Source organism: Anser brachyrhynchus (genome assembly GCF_964034855.1).
Source record: "Anser brachyrhynchus genome assembly, chromosome: 20".
Taxonomy (NCBI): domain Eukaryota; kingdom Metazoa; phylum Chordata; class Aves; order Anseriformes; family Anatidae; genus Anser; species Anser brachyrhynchus.
The window spans coordinates 10,767,376-10,792,823 of record NC_137713.1 but is presented as its reverse complement, the minus strand read 5'-3'; the positions used below and the strand labels follow the sequence as shown (position 1 = coordinate 10,792,823).

Genomic DNA, 25,448 nt, shown 5'->3' with positions numbered 1-25,448 from the left:
CAAGCACAGTGCAATCACGTAACAAAAATCAGACTCTCCCTAAGTTCTTCACATAAAGAATGGCCAGGATTGGTACAGAATGAAAAATCTGCTTGGACTATAAAATCAGCAAGGGAGGAGGTAGTCCCACCACACATTTTCATGTACTTCTCTGAACCAGCTAAGTTAGAGACTAGTCTCTATCCGGAGTTAAGGAAGGGGCACCTTCAAAAGGCTTTTCAGACCTTTTAAGCTGGAATCCTGCTCCAAATCGCCTTCTGAAGAAATGGATGAGTATAACTCCAAAGATGGCAGTGGGAGTCTAAACAAGCAAGTCAGTTTATCCAGGTAAGACTTAACCAAGTCTCCATGGGACTAACAAAACCCTGCATTATTTGAGTCTCTGGTTTTTGTTTGAACCACAGCTCTTTCTTCTTTCTTACCAGAAACAAAAGCAGTCAGACAAGCAGCTCCTCTGTACCAGCTAGGAATCTAACCAACCGTCTGTTACCTCGTTCCAGTAACCAAAGTGGCTTTCAGCAAAGGTCACCTGCATGTGTGAAGGAGGAGTTAGAGTTCAAATTATCAAGAATCACATTAAATATTAACTTAACAAGGTACAGCCATAGCAAATGAAAATATTTTTCCTCCCCAACCACCATTTGCCATCTTCCAGTCCAGCGAGGACTATAAATTCTGTTTTCATGAATGCACAGGCAAAGGTAAAAAAGAACAGAAATATACGTTGTATCCATGGCTCTCATAAAAATTCATCTGCAGCATTTATCACTGCCTACAATAGATTTAGCTGTCATAATGCATGACAAAAAAAAAATAGTGGTAAAAAGGCAAGGTAAGGTGTAAATAACAAAAAACAAGGTTAGAATTAGGCATTTAATAAGGAAAGACAACAAAGACAATATAGAAGGTTAAAATGAAGGGACAAAGTGCAGCATAAAATGAAAATTTTATCAGGGAATAGATAATACAACTGCTTTCAAAGAATCCCTTTGTATACACTGATTCAGTTGGCATCCCAACTTGTGATAGATGCTGTTAAATAGAAACACTAGTTGGAGTGGGGCAAGGTGGGATCTTTATAGCATAAAGCAAAGGACCCGGATGTTGCAAGCATAGTAACTCAGGTTTTTTTGTGCCCCCAAATGCCTCATGCTCTACAAAATAATACCCTTCAGAATCACTTCATTCTTATGGGTGGTATGTGGATTGTCTTTACACGTATTTAATTGCTTAAATGCTAGTGGTTTAAAAATACAAGTATTAAGACAAATGTCTTGAATGAAAAACCCTGCTAAAAAGATGAAATTGTCTACACCTGCAAGCTAAAGCCACCATATCGAGCTTTTGAAAAGCTATGAACACATCTGAAAAAAGTTTGAGCGCATTAAAATTTTGTTTCATCTCTTATTCATACCTTTCAGGCATATTCTTGTGAGCATCAGCACTCTTATAAGAAGACCTGACGTCCTGTTCTTTAAAGGCATATAGCCACTTAAATTGCATTGAATTCAAAGGGAGTGAAATGTCTCAGTGCTTTCTGGGACTCTGGGGCTGAAGTTTCATTATCTTGACTGGGAATTCAGTAATATCAGCAGGAGTATGCTCAGCACCTGGGAGAACAAGGATCATAGTCTGTACAATCAGATACCAAGTTTCTTCCCTGAAAGCCACTGACAAAGCTGCTAGGACTCCTATTACAATGCTGAGATAAACCTGGAAGATGATGCTCTCATTAGGCCCTTCTCATAGACTCCCTCACACTGTATCTGTGCAAGCTTTCTCCAATAGCTTTCATCCTTCTACAGCCATCTATGACTGGTTTCCTTCAGGAAGCTGGAAGCATTTTTAAAGATGTACATTTAGAAGACCAAGATACTGGTTGCTTGCAGAAAAACAAAACAAAACAAACAAACAAAAAAATCAGAAAATGCTCTTTTCCTATATTATGTTACTACTGTACATTACTACCAAGAATACGTACGGTTCACACATAGGGCTATTCTTTTCTCTCGGTTACATGGTTGAAATTCAGAGAAATTTCACTTTCATCAGGTTTACATGATAACATAGAATACAGACAAATGCTACAATGGCAGAGAGAGAAACAAAACCAAACTTGAATATATGGCTGCATACATTTAATTGCTTACCAACACAAGTGGTAATTATTGAGGGAGAGGAAAGTCTTCTTAATTCTTACTCTAGAAAGCAAGTTTTAGTATCACAAGTTACCTCTGGCAAAAGTAACTTGGATAAAAATTTTGAAGTGTTTGCACTAAGTTTGTAACCAAAACCAAACAGAACAAAAAAAACCCAACGACCTCCAGGAAATCATGCATCATGACATCATGAGCTTTTTTTTTTTTTTTTTTCCCCAAAAAAGGACACCATGAAAGCTGTACTATGTAGAACTAAAATTTTTGCAAAAAATTGTACATATTTTTTCCAATTGGTCACGGTAACCAAGAGCCATCTTCTTAGCTGGTAACTGGTAAAATGCATTTAGCTTGCATAGAAGTACACAAATTCACAAAAGAGCTTGCATACAGCCACATACATAAGTATGGGACTAACCTGAAAGACTAATTGGTCAGTAATTAAAAGCTAATGTCAGTAGGGTGTTATTATATTTTAAAGAATCTGGGCAAGCTAAGGATTTGGTCTCTTTTTTGTTCCTTTTTTCCTGATTATTATAATCATTTTTATAAGATAGCTTATAAAAGCTTGTCATTTTCTTTCCATTTTTAACAGCTATTTCTGCTGAACAAAAGCCCACTCTTGGGAAAAGGTATCATTTTTTCCCCATAGCAACGATGGGGTACTCCACACAAAGAAGCACCTAGCAGTTTAGTTCACATTTTTTTAATAACATGGCACAATTTACATTACACAAGTCTTCGCTGATGAGGAAACATGCTGAAGATTGAGAGCCGCTTCACTTTTCTTTTCACATAGGATCTAGAAAGGACTTTATTACATACAGGATAAACAGCAAAAAGGTTTGTATATAACAATCTCTTTACAATACTGAAAGCTACCACTACGGTTCCAGTGTACATATTCTTCAGGGTTGGGTTATTTTTTTTTTTTGTATTTTTCCTTTTGTTCTTAAAAAAAAATCAAAAAAAAAAAAAGAACACTGCACAACATCTGGAGTTCACAAAATCTGAAGCTCACAACTAAACCTTCAGTTGACTACTAAAATAGATCTCTGATCATTAGAAACAACTGTAGTTAACTTTTTTCTTTCTTTTTTTTCTTTTTTTTTTTTTTTGCCAAAACAGGATAACAACTTCAGATAGCACTTTAATACACTAGAAGACCAATGGAACTAATTTTATTTCATACATATATTTTACAGTCCAGTAGACAAGATATTGAATTCTCTCTGATAAAGTCATATTCTCTCCAAATATTTAGACAAGAAACTTAACGCATTATAAAAAAGTGTGTTATGAAAAGACAGATTTCAGAAGATTGATGCATATTATTAAAAAGGACCGTGTTCTTCAGGTTATATCTTCCATGATTAGGGAACAACAAGGTTGACCTGTTAACTATTCACAGACTTTATTACCAACTGAAATACAATAAGTTGCATTATGAAATCTGCATTGGAGTTCATTAATTAAACTACTGATCCACAGTGAAAACATATCCATCATTTAGAAAAGTATTGGCTTTCTTGTAGGATTTGTTTCAACATAGCTAAAAAACGCTTAACAAAAAAAAAAAAGTGTGTGTACAGATTAAAATGACACACTGGCAATAAAAACAGACATGAATGGTTATAACCAGATGTTCTTCCAAAAATAAATTTGACATGTTAAGTGACGAAGGTTCTGGAAAATATCCAGCATTTGATTATTATTCTGTTTAACCCAGATTAATGTGACTAAAACCCCATCAGTCATGACTACAGTATCAGTGATTATAGATTGCTAACCTGACGCATTCTAAGGAATACATGAGCTACAGTAACATCAGCATCTTGATGCAGGGGTTCAGACAGAAAACTACACTTCTAATGGGCTGTTTCTTCATCAAAACAAGCAAGAGAAATAGGTTTCTAGTATAGATGAGCTTGTTCAGGGAAAATATGACTTTAAGTATGTTGTGTGTTGAAAAGGCTCCTTTGAGTTATAAAGGCTTTTGTGAAAAGCCTTAAAATTCATTGCATAGTTGAAGGGGTTTAGCTGTCTATAACAATATATGTAACACAGCATAAGCAGACTGTGTTGATCAATATTAAGTTTGCAAATAGCACAGTTTAAGAAGTATTAATGTATTATGTTACTTAATTTTATCTATTTACATTTGTACAAAGTAAAGCTTTCATCTTACCCTTTTTGCATATATGAACCATTAACCCATGAAGCACTCTTTTTACATAAATATCTACAATTGTTTTCACTTGTTTTCTGAAAGAGCGTTGTACGGTTGTCATTGGTGGTGGCTTGTTTCTAGTCAAATCATTCAGAGTAATGTCTTGTTCTTCAGTTCAAATTTGAAAATTTTAAACTAGAAATAAAATAGAGTAGAAGACACAAGGAACATATGGACTTGGCTAAAAGATCTGGAAAATTTCAACATATAATATACAAAAAAACATTTCAAAATCTTTGCACTCAGGTCTATACATATTGTACAGTGGGTTACATCCCCAGTCTGTATCAATGACTAGTAAGAAGGTCTTTATATTATGTTCATTTACAACATTCTGTCCCTCTTTCTCTGGTTTTCATTTAGTCTCACTCTGCTTATCGAGCTTCAATGTCCTTGAGGGTGTGAGAAGGAGGCCTCTCTCTCATCTCTGTCGACAGAGGAGTAGTCCTTCTGGGAGACCCAGGCCGAGGTCCCAGAGTAGAAATAAGAGGTGGAGGGGCACTGAGAGCTGCTGTTGGGGGAGTTTTATTGAGGATGCCATTTTGGTGTCCCGTCGGGGGACTGACTCTGGGGTAGTGCATGCTAGGAAGTCCTGGTGTGATTAGGCTTGGGTGAGGCAGGTGCCCATCCAAGGTGGCAGGGTGAACTGAGTGCAGGCGTGCATGTTCATAGTCCTCTCTGAGCATGTGCAACCGCTCCCTGTCATCCAAGTGGTTGCCCCTCTCATGCTCACGTCGCGGGTCAACAGAAAGAGGGTGGTGATGATGGTGGTGGTGATTGTAGTCGTGAGGTTCCCGATCCCTGAACGACCTGTCGGCTTCATATAATCTTGGTGTAGAAAGACGATGAAGGGGGTCATTTCTTAGCAAAAAGTCTCTGCCCAGGGGGTCTCTCCGATGAATATCTAGCTCTCTGTAAGGATCTCTTAAGGGATCTCTCATTGGATCCCAGTGGAAAGAAGGATAGGGGAAACGTTCTCCACCAGGAATCGGGCTAATTCCCATGAAAGGGGTCATCATGCGAGTCCTATCCAGGCCACTGATGCTGTTCATGTGATGTATACCAGTTACACCTACAGTCATGGGCATAGACACTAAAGGACTTGGATGGACATTAGATGTAGATATAGGCGGAGGCTGATCAGATGACCTGTGAGTCTGAGGTCCCTCAGGTTGAACATCATGGTCTTCCTTTCGCTCCTCCTTCACCTTGACTTCATTGCTTTTCTTCGAATTATCATATGCCGGCTCATTCTTCCTCTCAGTCTCACGGTTTGAAGTACTATTAGGCCTGGTGCTCTCCACAACAGGGGGCCTAGCATAGGGTGAAGGAACCCTGGACATTTGCTTTGATTCTTCCACCACTCGGCTTTCATGGCTCAGGCCTTCTTTCTCTGAAATATAGTTGTCCTTCACCTTGTGCTCTTCGACATTAATTTCCTTCCGAGATTCGGAGTGATCCCTCTCTCGCTCTTTGGGTTTCTCTTTTTCTCGAACCTCGGGATTCAGATGGCTCCTGATCTGCTCATTTGAGCTGCGATTATGTCCGAGGGAGTTCACTGGATGGATAGGTGCTGGCGAAGGATGGCTGGAGTGTCTTTTCTCAATGCTCTCCCTAGAAAGAAAGAAGCATAAAAATTAAAGCATGAGAAACTCTCAGAAATAAAACAAATCCTCGAGGGTGTCTGCCTGTATACTTGTTGCTTTGCAGAAAGCTAGTAACATGCACCATTTAATGCACTGTTCCTATTGCACACCCAAAACAGCAGAAGAGCAACCCATCTCTAAACTAGGTCTGTTCTATTATCTTAATGCAGGAGAAGAAGATCCCCAAAGAAGCTGCTTTGTGAATGATCTGACTGAAATTTCAAACACTGAAGTCCACAGAAGGATCCCAGGGAATCTAGCTCTAATGTACATACTCCTAGGATGATGGCCTTAGCCGTTTGCAAAGAAGAGAGAGAAATAATAGAAACATACCAATTTCACACCAAAAAGGTGAGGCAATTAAATCCAAATTACATGGGAAGTAGGATTTTACCTGCTACTTCTATTAAGAATACATTTGGGAAAGTAGACGACATTTTGTTCAACGGACTTTTTGAAAAACTTCCACACTTGTTTACTTTAATAGTTTCTTATCTACATTGTCTTCATCCTTCTAGATTTTCAATTTACTTCTCACAATTCAATTTCCTTCTTAAAACTGAAAACAAAAGCCTCTCAGTGCACCAGCACTGGTGGAGACCACCTCTGAACAGACAGGCACTTCTTTAAGTGTGAAGTAAGCCTCAGTGTGGGTGTTTTAATTGAGGTTGCTAGCCGTCATGCATAGATTGTGTGTTGACTTCCTCAGGCAGGGATGAATCTACCCTATCTGCCCAGCATTCAGGCTAGCTCACGAAGTAACACCTTTGTGGAGTCTGTTGCTCTTCAGATTCCCAACCCTTTCCCATTTCTGGGATAGAGTGAGCAGAGCAGAGATTGTGACAATGTATCTTGCTGCCAATGCCAAGAAGTCTCAAAATATTGCAAATTCTTTCCATCTTTCAAATTTATGTTGCACAAAGGATTAGAGAATAACTGTCTGGCAGCGGACTGAAAAACATATATATATGAATGCATTCTGTACCAACTATTTTCTGGAAGTAGTGTTGACTAACACTAAGTGGAATAGCAGTCCTATTTAAAATGAATCGAATTTGTAAGGTGAATATAATTCCTCAGTTCCAACGCTTTTCACCTCGCATTAATTGCAACTGAGCTCAGCATTGCAGTCTTCTCTACAAAGACAGCCTCAGTGTTGGACACGTGCTGTTTTCTAGATGTGGGAATTCTGTTCCATGCAGGGTGATGGACAACATGCCATTAAAGGCAAAATGAGGGGTAAGCGGCAGGGTTCTCTACAGTCCCTACACAGCTCCAGTTTACATACTTCTCTGGGTGCTGCAGTCTCTGCTCAGCAATGTGTCATCCAAACATGCTTTGATGAGGACAGTAGGTTGAAACTCACTCTGGACAAGATGAGCAATACTGGATGGCTGAAGGGCAACTCAGAGGGTGACTATGAAGTGGACAACTTGCTCCTTCACCTACACAGTTTCTGCTACTTTCTTTTTTGCTAATGAGCTGAACTGTGTAAGTTTTCTACCTCTAAGCTGTAGGTACTTTTGGGTGGTGAAACTGCAGCAACTGCTGAAAAAGTATTTTGAAAAAGAAAATTCTCATTATTATAACCTCACCAGAAGCATCTTCTGCTGTATCTAGACTGAATTGTTGAAACTGTCATTTTATGGGCCATGTCTCAGACAATCAGAGAGTCCAGAATGCAACTGTTATAAAACACTTGTAAATTGGAGCAATTAATACCAGAACTGTCTCATCTGCACTGACTACCAATTAACTCCTGGATATCAGGTTCTGTTTTGATTGACTCTGCCCTAAACAGTCTGAAAATTGTGTCCTGGCTCTAATTTCCCTTCTCTAGCTCTCCACCAAAAGCTAAGGCATTTCTTTTAACAGCTTCTAGATTTGGACACAGCAAGACCGAGACAATGCACTCCAGTGAATGCAATGCTTCAACATAAAGATCCTTTTCCTCTGCTGTGAAAGCACTGGCTTGTGGACTCTGTGATACCTAGTTTATTTATTTTGCTCATGGGACCAGTTCAGAGGGCACCCTTAATTGTTTTATTTCACTAGGGGAACTTATTGAGTCCTTTCACTGATATTTAATCAATTTTCTGCGTAATTTAAGTATTTTAAATTGTGCATAAAATTTAAAGAAAATAACGGGTATTTTCGGTAACTAAAGAAAAATATATGTGCAACCAAAATAACATCTTCCGTTGCCAATTTAATCCTATTCAGTTACAGTGATGGCATTATCTCAAGAGGTTATTGATTATACAGTTCACTTAAGTGAACAGCAGTCCAGTGGTCAGGGAGGGAATGTTTTTTTATCCTCAGATCTATCAAGGGCTCCTTAGGCTAATAATACAGGAACAGCTCTAACCCTCAGTCTCTCTGAAATAAGAAACTTGAGATGTTTTCAAATGAGTTTATTACTAAATAAGGTATGTTTTAAGGCCGTACGCTACACTGAAAGATAATGCACAAGCCATTATGCCAATTACTTTGCTTCATTTATGTTGATAAAGAGATCAATAGATTCTTGTATTCTCTTTAATGCTCCAGGATTACATACACATCAATGTCTTTATTAGAGTGGAATTGCTCAGTGACATCTTCTAAATTAAATACTACTGAGAAAGAACAAATCCTGTTTTGCACAATAGGTGTTTCCACTGCTTTTTTTCTAATGTTGGACTGGAGTAATGTCCTTAAAACAAACAAACGAATTTGCAAGTGGTGTTCCAGAAGAAAGCAGGGACTATAACAGGACATAGCAGTGTAACTCCCCAGCCAGCTCTACACCTGGGAAATGTTCACAGACTGTAGTTTCACATTATCTAAACTCTCTTGAGGGATCTACCATATCTCATCTACCACTCTAGCTGGGAAGGGGCTGCAATGCAATGGCTGTACAGCTTATCTAATAACAGCAATCAGTGATTCACTGTAATCCACCCTAACACCATTTTTAAATGGGGATAAGTCAAGCTAAGAGGTGCCTTTGAGGTACCTTTAATTGTCACTTATTACAGAAGAAATCTAGATGGACGCATTTGTCTAGATGGACTGTTTGGGGGCAGATAAAGCTCAGACCCTTGATGATAGGACTATTTTGAGATGAAATCATACCAGAACTCTGGGCATGATTCCCAGTTCTTCCTGCTTTGTCAAATTAGCCAAAAATAGGTAACAGAGATTGGGACCTCAACTAGAAGGCAAGTCTATATCCTCACCCCGCTGGGTGCCACTGAAGATAAAAGGATAGGTATGAGGGGCTCACAAACTACTCCAGACATTATCTCCATAGGGAGAAGGTCTCCAGGAAGGAATTCTCAGCATCTTCTCATACAGGCAACAGTGTGAGCATGCTGCAAAGTAGAACTTTTCAAAACCACATGGATGGATGCATAGCAATACTAGATCAGCAAAACCGTTATTGTACTAAACTGGTAGCCATAATTGTGCAGAAATATGAAGTATGAATGATGCTTACTTTTAGGCTCTCAAGTTATTGAAAATAAATATGTTCTGAGCTATGATATGGAGTTCAGGCAATGCCAAAGCAGCTTACAAGGAATGTATTTCTGAAAGGGATTTTCTTCAGCAGGAACACTTCATAACAAAACAACAGAACAGTAACTGAAATAATCGCATAGTTCTAAAGACTACCCATATCATCAGTAACTAAAATGTTTTGCCATTCAAGCCAGTAAAGTTACTCACATGCTTAAGCATTTTGCAGGACAGAATCCCCAATTTCTAACAGCAATTTATTTTGAAGCATTAACACCACACATGAAAATAATGAAGCTATGCTACCAAACAGAAAATATTCCAAATGGAAAATGTAGGTGAAAAGATCTGTAGTTTGACTTGCTCTTCACATTTTACAATAACACAGAAAAGCTCTTAAATGTATTTTTAGAATATCTAATGTGTTAGCATAACTTCTTTTAGAAAAGGCTACTAATGCGTATATTTGGGTTAGTGACAGAGAAGTCAGAAAAGTACATCTCCTAAATATTCTTTTATGTTAAAAAGTTAGAAACATAGCCATTATGTAGTAAAGTAATGTGCAAACTTAACAGGAAAGCCATTAAGCCACAACTGAAAAAGCTGAAATCAGCCTCTCTACATTTTTCAAGGAAGGCATGACACTTGCTGAATGGCAAATTCTTATAATTTGGTACTTAAATGTTAAGAGGAATTGTTACTGAGTTAACTGTATAATGGGAACAGTCCTGACAAAAAAAAAATATGACCGGGTTTTACTTTTCATTAACCCTTCCCAGCCTGGACATGTTAGAGTGCAAGTCCATGTAAAACACTGAACAAAAAACATGCTTGAAGGTATGCAACAGCAGTGCACGTATGTGTGTTTTCTTCAGGGGAATTAAGGTTGATTTAATGAACTGCATGCACTGAAAGTTACTGTGGTATTGGAAATGACATACCATTATGTTTTACAGAATTTTAGTTTTAAAACTTTTATCAGTAGTTTCTCTCCTCAGGCCATTTTAGGGGAGGGAGGCGGGGTTATTTGTTTTGCAGATAGGGTCAGATTTACAAAGTTATTTAAGTATTCACTAGTGCAGATATGTGTCTGATAGACTTCATAATCCTTTTTGCATCCTGTCAGGCACCTATCTACACATCGTCTTCAGAAGACCTAAGAGAAAGTCATCCACAAGGCTGTGTGGTCTGATTCTATTCTCACTTGACACTGCCTGAACTCTGCTCCAGCCAAGCTCCTTCTGAGGAACTGTGGTGCAAGTGAGAAGAGAAACAGATGCAGCAGGAGGCACCTGCTGTGCGAGTACTGCCAGCCTCGCGTCGTAGGCGCCAATGGTGTCCGCTCTCCAGGTGTCCCTCTACTGAAGCTCTGGTTTAACAATGTGCCAGGCTGGGAAGGGTTAAAAGCAGAACGGAGCCCCAAGCTTTGAACTAGACAATTCTTGGAAGTGTTCTTTCGTACCTTTCTTTGTCATCTTTACTAACAGATGAGTCTCGTTTATCTACATCTCTATCTCTGTCATGAGCTGCAGCAGATGAACTGCGCTCCAGCTCTCCTGGCTTCAGCCAGGGCGGAGGGGTCGGGAACGAAGGAGGAGTTCGGTGCAGTCGGTTCCAGGGCTCGTGAGGGTTGCTAAAGCTCTGCATACTGGGGCCATCCTTGTGGCCGAACATTGAGTTGGGTGCTGAAATGGTGAAGTGGAAAACAAAAAGGTTTAAGAAAAAGGTATGCTCTAGTGAAGGTACTTACCAAAAAAACTTTTACAGCACTCAGAGTTAAAATGAATACATATTATTGGGAGCTGGAAAAGGAAAGGAAATTAACAGAGATTCATTAGAGGGTCTCATTCCTAAAAATGGGCAGGCATCTGACAGCTGTTTTAATTGGAAAGGGAAATGCTGTGGATAAAATTGACAAGGGATGAAATAGAAAGATAAAAGTGACAATGATCCTTAGTCCAAATATTTTGGAGACACCAGAAAATGACCATTATACTAACTATAAACAATGGAACTTGTTGCATTTAATCCTGAACCAAAGTAAAATAATATGTGACCGAAATCATGCCAGATTTGAAGTATGGAGAAAGGTAGTGACTTTTGAAAGGATGATCTTTTGAGACTGGCCAAATCTAGAGAAATGTTGATGACCCTGGACAAATAAATGCAGGTTAGTGATCTTTTCCAGGCACATGTCCTGGATTACCGGTGAGAAAGGAAAAAAAAATGTTCTCATCCACAGCTAGGGATTACAAATAAGCAGTGCACATTAACTGTTTTTGACCATGCAACAAAATCATGAGGAATCTCACAAACTCCTTAGACTCATAAGTTCTGTATTCATTTATTTCTTGACTAAACAATGTAACGGTGACATTTGGCATTATGTTGAACCCAAACTATGAGGCAACTAATAGAAAATAATTTACTGATGACTAAAACAATGCTGTTATTTAAAAGAAAAAGGGTGCTTTTCATATTCCCATCCCTTACTGATGTGTGATCTAAGCAACCGATACAACGACAACGAATAGTCACCATCACTCAATATCCTGAATCACACAGCAAACAAGAATTCATAAACAAAGAGGTTACTCACTAACTGTCGGGTTCCCGAGTCCCCCGAAGGCATTACTACCCACTGCAGTGAGACCACTGAAGGAAGCTGGTCGATTGAAAGGCTCTGCAAACCAATGAAAACAGCTGACACTCACTGGCATGTTGGTAATTGTGATAAAACGTTAATGTCTTATCCAGATGAACAACATCCTCCCACAACACACCGGTGATTGTGAAGGGGTGGGAAATACAAAAACTTTTTTTTTCCCCAATGACGATATGCATGGCATCAACTTAGTAGAAAAACTTCCACTTTGAAGAAAACCAAGATGTTACAATATATGCAGTATTGAGGCCTGTAATTCAGCAAAAGTAGATACTTCACTTAAAATCTGCAAACGCCTCAATTTTTATTTCCTTTTATTCCCTTCCAGTTCAGTTTCAGGATCTTTCTCAGGAAACGTCCCTGGCTAGCAAGACTATTATTAAGTCTGGCAATTGTGCTTGCAAAACACCTTCAGGCCATGCCTCAGTCATGTCTCCTAAACCATAGCCAGGATAAAAATAAAATGTCCTATTATACTGATATGTCATGCTGACCTGAACATTTTGCAATGCTCTTCATATTTATTGCTAATATTATATGAAAAACTAGAATGGACTATGAGAAATATTGGAATCTGTTTTTTTTTTCATACTTAATGTATACAGGGTATAGGTATGTTGTATGAAGCAAATTCTCTTCTCAAAGTCTAATGACTTTGATGAAACTACATCTGATAAATACCAACACTGAGAAGAAGAAGGCCATGCCTAGCATTTTCTATAGACAGCTAAGTACAGAACGATAAACCTACATTATGAGTCTGCTGTATCTGTTTAGTGACCCTCCCAAATCTTTCTCTTTGCAAAATGGAATATCAAATTAGAGTCTTGACTTCTGATGTTCCCATAGGCAGCAGATCGCCTTATTACATCCGTAAGTTAGAAGGGAACTAGCAACATTTGGTGACTTTTCTTAAGTGGTTCTTTTTCTTAAATGTGTATTTGCTATTTTTCACTGACATACACATTTGAGCCCAGATCATAAGATTTTAAGGATCTCCTTCCCAGTCACTTAAATGGAAAAGCAGGTATCTCAGTAGGAGTTAGGAACAGAAACACCTCTCTGAGCCTGAGCCCTAATTTTCAAGTATTTTTTGACTGCTTATAGATATGATTACACTGAACCTAACCAGCCCCATTACTCCTCCAACATCCAGGCACTTCGTTTTCTGAAGTATTTCAAAACATGCTATCAGTGATACTGTTACATGTATTTAGAACTGCTACTTGGGTTACAGAAGATTAATGGATAAAACGTGCAATTTGTAAAGGTTAAGTAGGCAGGACACTCAGAGAGTCTCCACACGGGCAACCTTTAATGGACTAAAACAAAAGATGTGAAGTAAGAACAATGTAGCATTACTTTGCAGTGGCAGATGTGCAAAAGCAGAGCACAAAAGCTGACGCAGCTTACTATGTATTCAGAGCCATGACTCCAAGCTTGTGTCAAAGGGTTCATCATGTTGATCCAGTTGTAAATGGATCTATACAGACAACACTTAGGTTGAGGAGCTGAAGAACATGTGTTATGCTTATTTCTTTTGGTGCTCCTGGCATGCTTAACTGTATTATCTCTGTGGACCAATGAGGCTCAGGAGGATCTTTTGGCGTTATTTTGAGTCTGGCTGGTAAAAGATGATGGCTGTTCAGACTGTACTCCACACACTTCTACAATAGCCTTTTGGGGAATGACAGGACAACTGAACTAGCTGTCAATTCAGTGGTATTCACACTGTAACAGGCCACAGCAGATCGCCAAAGGTAGCAGGGCAGAAAATGTCTGCATGTTACTTCTGAGTTGTAGCCACAGTCCGGTATTCGCGGAGAGAATTGGGAACGACTTATGGCAGTTACTGCACTTACCTAAGTGAGCAGCTGGGTTGAGAAAGTTGCTGTGGTGAGGTGGAGGGCCAAAAGGGGTGCCAGCTGGGTGAGCTCCACCTGCCAAAACAAAGCAATGGGGTCAACTCCTAGCAAAAGCTCAGAAGGGCACTCCCTGTCCTCTACACTTGACTATAATTTCTTAAACAACAGCTCACGTGAGCAGAGATTACTCAGGTCAGGATCCCATGCAAATTGCAGCTGCTCTTCTAAACAGAAGTTACCAGTTAAAGGGGATTGGAGGGGAAAATGTGTCAGTATGGAGAAAGAGTACATGTAAAATACAGCATATTTCCAACATGTCATCTCCATGATGCATCAGATATCACTGGGTGCAATGTTCCTCCATTTACAACCTGTATAACATTTCAGCACGTTTGTGTTTTTTTTTTTTTTTTTTTTTTAAAAATCTTATGGACTAATTTTAAAATATTTATCAAATAGACTAATAGCCCCTGGCATGTCTTGCAGAGAGTTCGTAAGCCAAAGCATATGGGAAATTTCCTTTCAGCATGGCAAGGATTAGCATGTTAATGAGCATGCCACAAGAAAGATTTCGATTCTCAGTACTCACTGGCTGTGGAGAAGAGAGTCGAGGGCCGAGCCAGGTCATGGGGGTGGTGGATGGCTCCAAAAAGGCTGGGGCCTGGTGGCCTGCTCAGAAATTCAGGTTTCAGGCCAAAGTCCAGCTTGTGTGGATCTGACTGCATCTGTTTCTGAAATGTAAAAACAGGATTTAGAAGAGACTGTCCTAAAAGATAACAATAAAAGGCACTTTCAAAATGCTGTGGGTATAGCAATTCATTCATAACAACTGATGTTTAACAAGAATATAAGTTTTTGTGGCCCTACACATAGATGCAGAGCTAATCTCCTGGAAGGGAGATCTAAGGCAGACAAAAAACCTCAGGCTTCCAACAGATATTTCCCCCAAGGTTCAACAGTGCCTTCACAAACAGAAACATCCATCCCTCTGGAGCAAAGCATTTCAGTGCAGATTTGACTTAAAGAACAAACACAAAAATCTCAGGACAGCCTTTAAACACATGCTTGGCTGTAAGAACAGGTCTGTCTTAAACTAATAATAAAAGCAAGGCTGAAGAGAGGTGTTAGTTTGGATCTGATACTGGGTGGGTAGGCATGTTAAAAACAGGGTGAAAGCTCCAAGCTAAGAGGCTGCCAGCTGACCCTCTTCTGCCTGCAAGAATCACTCGCTCGATAGCTAAGGCAGCGACAAGTCAACGGACACCAGAACCATTACATTTCAATGCAAGCTGCAATCAGGAAACACTTCATGCTGTGCATCTTTCAGTGCTTCTCAGACTGCAACTGAGCAAGATGGGTACTAAAATAAGTCACCTTACAGAGTATTAGTGTCTGAAGAACTTACGTCCCATTTTGATAGCTTGCACTCCAAATTCGAAGCACTGTATGTCACTGTATTTATTTATATGGTATTACAATGAGCAGACTTTCCCTTTTAAGGTGTATTTGCTTAGATATCTGTACTGTAAATGATAAGTGGATGAAAGATGGGCTCTTCTTTGTGCCATAGACTCATTTTAGTGGTCCCTACTTCAATAGTTTTATAGAATGCAGATGAAAACCAAATTCCCAATTACCTGTGCTGCCAGAACTCCCTAAACACAGATTGCTGATTAATTGTGCAGGTCAGCTGAAAGGATTTACAAATGTGTAACACTGAACCAGTAGATCTTAACAGTAATTCTGGAGCATGTTCCGCTTAATAAATCAATATTTAATACTGTGCCAGCTCAGAGTACAGACTGTTACAATGATATAAATATGCATATTAAAAAGTTATGACCAAGTTAATGTGCATGCCTAGTAGCTGTTTTTCAAGTGCTAATAACATGTCTATGTAGCTATGAGCACAAAAAAAAGGAAGAAAAAAAGAGGCTTTATCAATGTTTTGAGATAATGGCCTGCAAAAATATTGAAGTGCAAAAGATGGCCCAGTTAAGGTCATGACTTTTAAGGAAGCAACACTGTAGTACTTTAATAATTAAGAAAGTTCAGAAGATACAAATGCCTCAACTGAAGGCCGTGTGCCAGATTTTTTAGGCTGTGAGCTCTTTTTATTCTTCTTCTTAACAACCAAGTTATAAACCTCTGACAGGCATTACTCAGAATAGCAAAAGCTGGCTGAAACCTTAATTGCAGCCATATGAACAGTACTGTTCTAATAATGAAAAAATCCCCTGTCTGAAGAGGAACGGAAATATCATGGCTGAGCTAAAGGGCTTTTAAATGTGACGATTTACCTTAAAATAGTACCAAGGAAAATTGATCAGAATCATTTCACACCCAGCTGCTGTTCAAGAGAGCACCCCTCTTGCTGATAATCCTTATGAACTAATTTCAAGTCCAGCAAATGCCAAACACCTTCACTCAGGGCCCACTAAATGCAATGCAAATGCCTGCAATAATTTCATGTCATGTTAGACCAGGCTGTAAGCCCTTGCCTAAAAGAGAGAGGGCCAATTATGGAGCACAAATTCTCTCTGGAATCCAGGCCAGAACAGTAACAGGCTGGTCAGCCTGAGCCACCGTGTACAACTGCTTTGTGCTCAGAGATGGTATCCAGCCCTGGCTGTGTCTGAGGAATTCCCTGGGTGTGCATACAGGTTACCCAGGTCTGAACGGTGTCTTGGTGCAGAGGTATAGGCAGGCAAACAGCATCTACAGCTGCATGCATTTTTTCCTGGGGTCACAAAGGTTGTGTTTTAAAGTTTCCTGTCTTGCCTGCTTCTCCAGTGCCTGGTGCTGCCCTCTGCAAGCAATTACTCGCAGGCTGGGTAGTTAGCAATTCTTCCATACTTTGCAGGCAGCCTGGTGGCACTGCATGCAAACTTGAAGTTTCTGAGTAAATGTGTTTTATTCCCTGCTCTACAGACAAGCAGCTGCTTCAGCTTGTGCAGAAGAAAAGAAACCTTCACAACCTCTGCATAGGAGAAATCATCTTGTGTGAACCCTCAGACTGAGATTTCACGCTTCCTGGTGGCATGCAGAGGGGAGGACTTTGCTCCTGTGTGAGAGACTGATGGCCCACGTGGACATAAACCACCTCGCCTTAACTACTGCAGACCTTACCTCATTTTTTGACTGAACTGAGATAGTGAAATACATTTCCCAATTATTTTTGAAATTATCATCATCCACAGTCTCAAAAAGTCAAGTAACTTCCTTTCCTGAACTTCTGGGCATTATTACTATTTTTAAACATCCCAGCTAGAAAAGTAATAGGTAAAAGAAATGGCTGTATGAAAATGGCATTTACCTTGAGTTATAAGTACACCAGTATGACCTCTCTCTGAATATCAAATCAAGGAAGATTCAAAGGACACAGATAACATGGGAATAATAATTTCATTTTGAGAAAATACCTTTTCAATAAAATAAAAAAAGGGACATATAACTCTCTAGGTCTATAATCTTGTCTTTTTTGATAATGGGAAGATGAATGAAGATCACTAGCAGGGGAAACATAAGGAAGCAGAGAGGAGAGATACGTCTACTGCAGCAAATTAACCTGTCAACCTTGTTTAAAAGGGTTATTTTTAAACTCTATTAGCTGCAGGTTTTAGTAGCTGTTCAACATCTTCATACTCTTATAGCACTATCTTATACATTTCAGTTGCATACACAGACTGCAAAGTGGTATGGACTTCTAGTTAATTTTACTTTCTAACACAACCCATTTACACCTGAAGTAGAAGGCCAAACAGTCAAGAACGCCAACCTTTCCTCCCTACAGTGAAAAACTTTAGGAGCAACACAGAATTTTTCAGTGACAAGAACAGTGCAAATGTTGTAACAGGAAAGGAACCTTCTTCACAAAGCCCATATGCAATGAAAATAGAGTTAAGGAAAGAAGGGAAATACCCTAATTATGAAATGAATAAACTATTTCTTTTAATATGACCTCTCTTTCAGGCCTAAATTGGCCATAGCCCTTACACTCAAGTCTCAAAGCATGTACAACAAAGAAATTATTTCCACCCTTGTACCTTCAGTGCCATGAGACAGTGTCTCTGGATAACATCATCTGAGCAGCTGTGGCTGCCTGATCAGTCCAGACATGTCCTGGTGCCAGCCTCCAGCTGTAACGTGGGTTGTGAAAGAAGACTGATGGGAGCCTGTGCAGCCACGCTGGATATAACATAGCAGGGACAGGAGAAATCTTCCCGTGCCCCATTATGTCTGTGAACATTAATAAGAGGAATGGGACACATGTGCCTAGCTTCTCCAGACTTAGAATAATTTAATCTCAATATGTTCGTGTCCTCAGCCATAAATAAAAGAAATGCTGTAGCTCACAGGCACACCCATTTAGCTCTCTCTAGCTATAAACTGTTTGCTATTGCTTGAGATCTGGTGTCCTTGCTCTGTAGCATCTCATACATTCCTTTGAGACTCCATGTTTAGGTTTTAAATTCAAATATGCCATCCCTGTGAAATGGAAGGTTATGCTATAATGCTACTTATGGCTAGTTTAACAAGCCATTAGCCATGGCACAGAACTACTAACAGCACGAGACAAACTCTTCCTCTCACAGGTTTGCACAGTGCAATTTATCTGAAATGCAGGTGTGCCCAAAAGACTGACCTTGACTTTCTGTTGATGATGGTATATCTGCCAGGCAATGTGAACATGCATAGCGCACCACTTTCCGGGTTTCTGGAAAAAAAAAAAAAAAGGAATACAAAGTGAATTAGTAATTTTCAAATACCTGTGATGCTTTATCCTAGGAATGTTGCTGGTCACCCTCCTCTCCAGATAAACCCATGCTTGTTTTTATACACTCTTGCAATCTTCTGATGCCACTGGCTGAGAATGCAGCTTTCATTGCTGTAACTGATGAAACTACCTGCCTGTTAGCAGCTACTCCGCATAGCTGGATTGCTTCAAAACTGTACATTGAGTTCAATTCCAAAAGCGCTGCTATTCTAAGACTAGCCTTTCCACTAAAAACAAAACAAAACAAAAAAAATAAATAAAAGCACATAAAAATACCAGTCTGGTTTTCAAAATGACTTTGACGCCCTCATATAATTCCTGGTCTATACCTCCAAAATTTTGGCTCACCAATATACTCAAAAAATTGGAGGTCATTCAATTCAATCTGTCTGAGAAGGCAAAATGGCTTAAGCTGGCTCTTGCCATGCCTCTGTCACCATGCTTTTAAATCATGGCACTGAGAGAGAAACAAGAGAGCGTTATTTCGCTTTTTTATTGATTTTGTAGTCCATTTCCAGAACATCTGGAAATGATGTCTGAAAAGTACTCATTCAGGATACGCTTTCTACAATCCTGTTATTTAGGGGTCTACAGTTAACTACATGAATAATGATTCCTGCATAGATTTAAAAATAATGACATGAATGAAAGAAGCTTCCTAAGCTACTGGTAACTTAAACATACAAACTATGGCATAGGGTCTTGCCTTCTTTTTCTAGATGTAGATCAACCAACAATTAAAAATGGAAAAAAAAAACGAATCCCCTCTCTCACACACACAAGCCTAAACTCAAGCCTTTTGCTTATTCATAGCTGCCGATTGTGCTAGTGATTTAATGGTCTGTACGATCAAAATCTAGACCTCCTTGAACATGTTGAAAAATCATCAAAAAAACCTTTTGGATCACTTTGAGACTGGATGTTTTGATCCTCATTTCTAAAATATTTTGCTTTTGAACTGGATTGTCTGTCTATGCTAGACAGTAAGATACTTGGGTAGGAAGTTTCATACTGAATAAAACTGAAAACGCACAGTAAATAATAAAAAGCAAAATCCTACAGTCTGCAATACAGTGACATGGAATCACTGCCAGGGCCGTCTGTAGGACTGGCTCAGGAAGCCTTGTGGCCAGAGCAATAGGAGGATTATCAATATTTAACCTCTAGTATTCATGTTACAGGGCTGTGTGAGAACGGGCAACTTCCACCTTCAAAACTGGACATCTTCCTCGAGTGACCACAAGATGCACGCCAAGGACTGACCACACTGCTCAACAAACACGGTGCAAAATACCCAAGATGAAACATGGCTTTGCTTTATAATTAGTCTGCTGCTGTAACTCATTGGGGACCAAAACGAGCTCGACAAACTGTATCACAAGAAGGTTTCTTACCCTCAACATGGGCCTGAACGGATCTGTCAACTGTGAAGAAGAAATGACAGCTTGGTTACATGCCTGTCACTCAAACAATTGCTCTAATTAACAAATTTGTATTGCTTCATTAAGAGACGAAATTAAAATGTTATAATTTTACTTTCAAATGAAGCCCTTTCAGATAATAATTAGTCCTCAGCCTCCGTATTCGAGCCGGTCTCCCTCCCCCCATGGCTGTTGTACCTAAGTGTTGACAAGCAACTAAACAAGCCTCACACAGAGTGCTCTGTCCTCTGGCATCAGCATTAATTTGTTGATTTAATGCTACAAAAATGGCTGGTTAACTACTCCGAAGAAAAACAGCTATGTCCTTTGGGCAAACTTCTGTTCTAATCTTTCAAAGCTGCTCGGCTCATGAGAAGATTGGAAGAGGACAGGGCTGCTTTATCATGGGGCTGGTCCCGTGAACAGGCTGGAGTGCCCCTGCAAACCATTGCCGGTGTCTGTTCAGCAGCTGTGGCATTGCGTACTTGCACATTTAGATACCCACTACCGACTGATTGCTTGCCTGATGTTTTCTGTCACAAATTGGCTTTAAGTATTTTTCACATCAGAGCAGATGTACTTTGTAGAGCAGTTGTATGAAAAGGAATTTTCTCATTTCTATTTCTTGTATGGCCTGTTTTTTTTTCGGGGGGTAGGTAATTTTTTTGTTCTCTTCTTTTGTTCACAATTCACCAATTAATAATGGAAAATAAATTCAATTTCTTGGGTATTTATGGTTTTTTTTTGTTGTTTTTTATTTTCCTCAAATGCAGTGCTAAAAAGCAAAGGAGATTTACAGGTGTAAGAGGTTTTTGCAGACTCGGTGATGGCACATGACATCAACTTGAAACAATCAAAAATACACTACAAGCTGAAAGACAGCATAAGTTAAATGACTAAATGATGGGAGGCTCTAGTTATCTTTTTGATTAGATGGAATCAACAGACATGAAAACACCTGGTTCCTTTTATATAAAGCTTAACTACAGCACCAGTTCAGAGCAAACTGAACTACTGGAACTTGGCATTACTCAAAGACAGCTCTGCAGTATTTAAAAGTTGAACCACACCACAACATGGATTTTTAAGGAGCACTCCCCATTGCTTTTGTCAGAGAGTTCTGCTAAAAATAGCACTGCATGATGTTTTTCACTGCAAATAATGCATATTAATTCAAACATGCAAACAACCCGTGGGCATTCACAAACCCCGTGGCATTCACAAAGAACAGCAAAAGGCTAAAAGATGAAGTGCTGACACAATAAATGCTGTTCTCATATGCTACAACTCAAAAATCCGGAGGCACCAAGTGATCAATAAAGTGCATTTGTATTTTGCTGGTGCAATCAATAATACAGTCACCAAAGGAATAACCGTCATTACCCACATTAAAAACAATTACAGAGTATAAACGTAGTCTTGAAGAGGTTTGTACATTTATACATTGAATTGGACTTTATGCCTTCACCCTGGGTTTGTGGGGATGCCAGCTGACGGCAAGGAAAGATCTCTTCCATTGCATAGTGTCTATTTGTTTTTGCTAGTGATGAACAAAAGGATCAGGGTTTAAATTGTTCTCATACATCTTCTCTAGCTCTCATTTACTTATATACTTCAGATCAAGCTTTAGTTTTAGATGCTAATTTGGACATACTGAGGATGCATTCAAGCTTTCTTGCATTCAAGCTTTTCAGAAAGAATAGTTTTACTTTAGAAAAATAGAGTAATACTTCCTACAGACCCGTGGATCTTTCTGTAGAAGGGTATGTGGGACAGTTCCAGGTCTGGCTGCAACATCAATAGGATTGGAAGTCTACAAATGTCATAAAGAAAGAGAGTGGTTATGAGTAAAAAAATGTAGAGAACCTACAAAACCTGAAAAATACTATTTCTTCATCATTAACATTGCCTAAGCCATTAAGATAATTTTTTTTAAGTGAAAAGGTTAACTACTATAATCCACTTATATACACATTATCATCTCAGACTTCAAACTTTCATTGTCCACTAACTTCCCATTACTTCAAGAGATCTGAAACATGTGAGGAAACAGGGACTATTTCAGTGGAAATTCTTTCCACTGTTGAAAAGCTGATTAGTATGATACAGCATTTAAAGCAGCATTTGGAACACCAAGCTTGGGCTCTGCTGCTTATCGATAATGCACTGGAGCTGGCTAAAGCTGCTACCCTGTATGTCAGGCACAAAGCATTGGTAATCTCTTTAGTCGCTCTACAAGGATCTGAACTCCATCCACAATGAACTGTTACCATGTGGGTATCAGGAAAAGCCAACATTCAGTTGGAGAAAATTAAAGCTTTTCCCATCATTTGAATGTAAATATTCAGCTAATATAACAAAATGCATCTTTCAGAGAAAAAAATACTACGTTTAGACAGCATCTTTCCTATGTTAAAATGAAGAAAAAAGAAATCAGCTGCAGTATAACTAACAATTAAGCAACAGAGTTGTTAACAGACTGATTACCATACATATGAAGAATCCCGCTAATGAACTGCAATTTACATATTCAGTCATTAAAGTGGATGGGCCAATTTAAGAAAGGTGTCTTCTCTGCAGAAATTTCAGTCCTGATTTCAGTCTGTAGTGGCAAAGACTACAGGCTACAGGAACTGATTTCCTCATGCTCATAAATCAAGAGTGACTTCACGAAAACAAAAGAAAAAAAAGAAACTAATTTAACAATTTAACTATCATAGCTATCACAAAAGAGAGGAGAACTAAATCAGTGTATTGCATGGTGGTAGAGCTGTGAGGTGACTATGGAAATGAGTAAACAATCATGATCAAAATTTCTTAAAATCTTGATTATTACTTGATCTTACATTAACAGGTACTACCTGAGAACTAATCATATTGCTCCTAAAGTTAACCATAACATCAAATATAACAATTTTTTAACATATTTAGATATATCTGAATCCAATGAGCAATAACGCTTTTTTTTGTTAACTTGGGAAAAGCCTCTTGTCCTCTGTGCAATTAGGCTGTAACTCAGATCTCAGCTGCTCCGGAATCTAAAGCAAGTTCTAAACTCCCATCTAACCTGGGTCACACCACCAGTGAGTCAGAGCAGTAACAGAGAATTCCTGTTTTTACCTTGGGTTGAAATGCTCCTTGTAGTGAGCCAAACGGGCCAGTTGGAGGAATCATGGGAGGAATACCTGATACAGCTGGAGGATAGGAGTGAAACAGCTGTAACAAAAAGACAGAAGAACATAAATGCAAGCGCACTTCAAAATGAAGACAGACAGTTGAACAAGACAGCAAAAGCATTCCTGCAGAGTATTAGGGAAATGATACATGGAGAAACAGAGAAGCATTGAAGAAGTGATCTTGTTGCAACGATGTTAGTTAAAGCAGTCAATGAAATGTTCACAGATGTCATGATGTTTACTTCAGAGCTTAAAAGCAGTTCCCAAATTATACAGCCAGCAACCTGTCCCCTGGATTAGGCTTTCACAGCATAAGAGACTTGTTTTGCAATTACTAATTTTAAAATTGCACAGCCGTTTTAAATAGTTTAAGTTTGTAAATGATATCAAGAGAAAAGGCAGACTACTGAGCTAAATAGGACTGAGAAAACTACTGTCTGAGTGGGAAAAAAATGTACATGTTCTAGGACATTCTGTCATTAAAACTCCATTAGCGTGTTAGGATTTTAATGATATCTGTAGGAAATGAGGAAAATACGCACAATTCTTACTTCATTACCCTGTCTGAGAGGATATCCTGCCACATCTAATAGTAGCAGAGAGATGAACTGATTTGTCAAAAATGATTACTTAAAAAAAAATGTTGAGGCAGAACTCCCAAAATTTTAGGATACTGTTTTTGTGAAGACAGACTACTAAACATAAAAAAGTGCTAATTTCCACTGACCTCAATGATCCTAATATACCTATTCTAAGACAACTTAGCAAAAACAAAACAAAAAAGCCTTTTCTGTACTAATGCAGACAAACACATGGGAAACAAGCAAGTAAATGATAATGTCCAAATCTCATCTTGTCTCTGTGGTCTGGTTGTGAATCTTTTACTCATGCTGTAACACACTTAACTCGCTCAGTTCCATGGAAAATGCAGAGATCACACAAAATTACTTTTTGGTAGGAGTCGGGGTTCAAAGCATTTCATTACAAGGTGTTCTCACTGGGAAACCTCAGGATCTAACAGGGGATGTCTGCTAACTCTGCTGGTGTTGCCAGTCAAAAGCCTGAAGGGGTTATCTGGCTGGTAAAGGTTCACATCTGAACATAGCTGATCCAAAATGAACCTACTGTATGCTACTTTTAAGATCAAAATAAATGAGTTAATGGCCAATTGAACAGAAGCAGGACTGGGCAAAGTAAAAGACTGGACATTTGGAGTGGGCAAACACTGAGAAAATCAGTATCACAAAGTTTTGATGAGTTTATGTCAGGCATATGTACGTGCTTTTCTTAATCCTTTCTCGTAGAATCAAAGAATTCTCCTTCCATTAGTTTATCTTGCAAGGTCATTTATTCATATTACAGCTACTCAGAAAATACTTCAGTATCTTAGAGGTATCAAAGGATTTTTTCAGTTTAAAAGCATCGTATGAAGTCTCCTTACATAACACATTTCTATTGTTGTTTTTAATTCTATTTAATTTGAACTTGCTCCTTTCAATGATACAGAAAAAATTTTTAGATTAGTTGATGCTGAACTGCACGCATTTGAGAAATCATTAAGAGACACGTCCTCATTTACAATAACTTTTTAATGACTAAAATGTGTTTTAAATCCTCCAGTGTCTTCTGCGTTTAATTCTGTGTGTAATGGACCATTTCCAAAAGATGGAGAGAGACGTAATACTTAATATTCTATTACCTATGACTAATAATAAGGAATACTTTCCTTAGTTTTGTAACAACTGCTAAGTTAATTAAATGTGACCTTTCCTCAAGGTCAGAATTATTAATAAAATATAAATATTGTATCTCCCTGATCTCTTTGTATTAGTTTAATTCCTCCAGCTTTCAACATACGTCTTTCATAGTTGGTGTTTCCTTCTTGCCCAGCATTCCCTTTCTTTTGAGCAGCACTTTCCTCTTCCAGCTTTGTTCAGGGGAAAATGCAGTAACCACAGCTTTCCTGGAGCCAGGTGCAATGTCAGGCAACACTAGACTCAGCATCAACTGT

The 25,448-nt window shown here is 38.9% G+C and overlaps 1 protein-coding gene across 5 annotated transcripts in view; it reads right to left on the bottom strand.

Moving 5' to 3' along the window:
- Positions 1–2,846: 2,846 nt before the first annotated feature.
- AUTS2 (activator of transcription and developmental regulator AUTS2) overlaps positions 2,847–25,448 on the bottom strand; it is a 761,884-nt gene continuing 739,282 nt past the window's right edge. For all 5 annotated transcript variants that reach the window (XM_080562699.1, XM_080562702.1, XM_080562701.1 and 2 more), the window contains 9 exons: positions 23,382–23,477; positions 22,003–22,074; positions 20,235–20,264; positions 18,709–18,780; positions 14,653–14,794; positions 14,061–14,138; positions 12,133–12,216; positions 10,996–11,218; positions 2,847–6,000 (listed from right to left, as the gene is read on the bottom strand). In XM_080562699.1, the coding sequence (XP_080418825.1) occupies positions 4,761–6,000; positions 10,996–11,218; positions 12,133–12,216; positions 14,061–14,138; positions 14,653–14,794; positions 18,709–18,780; positions 20,235–20,264; positions 22,003–22,074; positions 23,382–23,477 (2,037 nt within the window). In that variant the 3' untranslated portion in view covers positions 2,847–4,760. The remainder of the gene's footprint in view (positions 6,001–10,995; positions 11,219–12,132; positions 12,217–14,060; positions 14,139–14,652; positions 14,795–18,708; positions 18,781–20,234; positions 20,265–22,002; positions 22,075–23,381; positions 23,478–25,448) is intronic.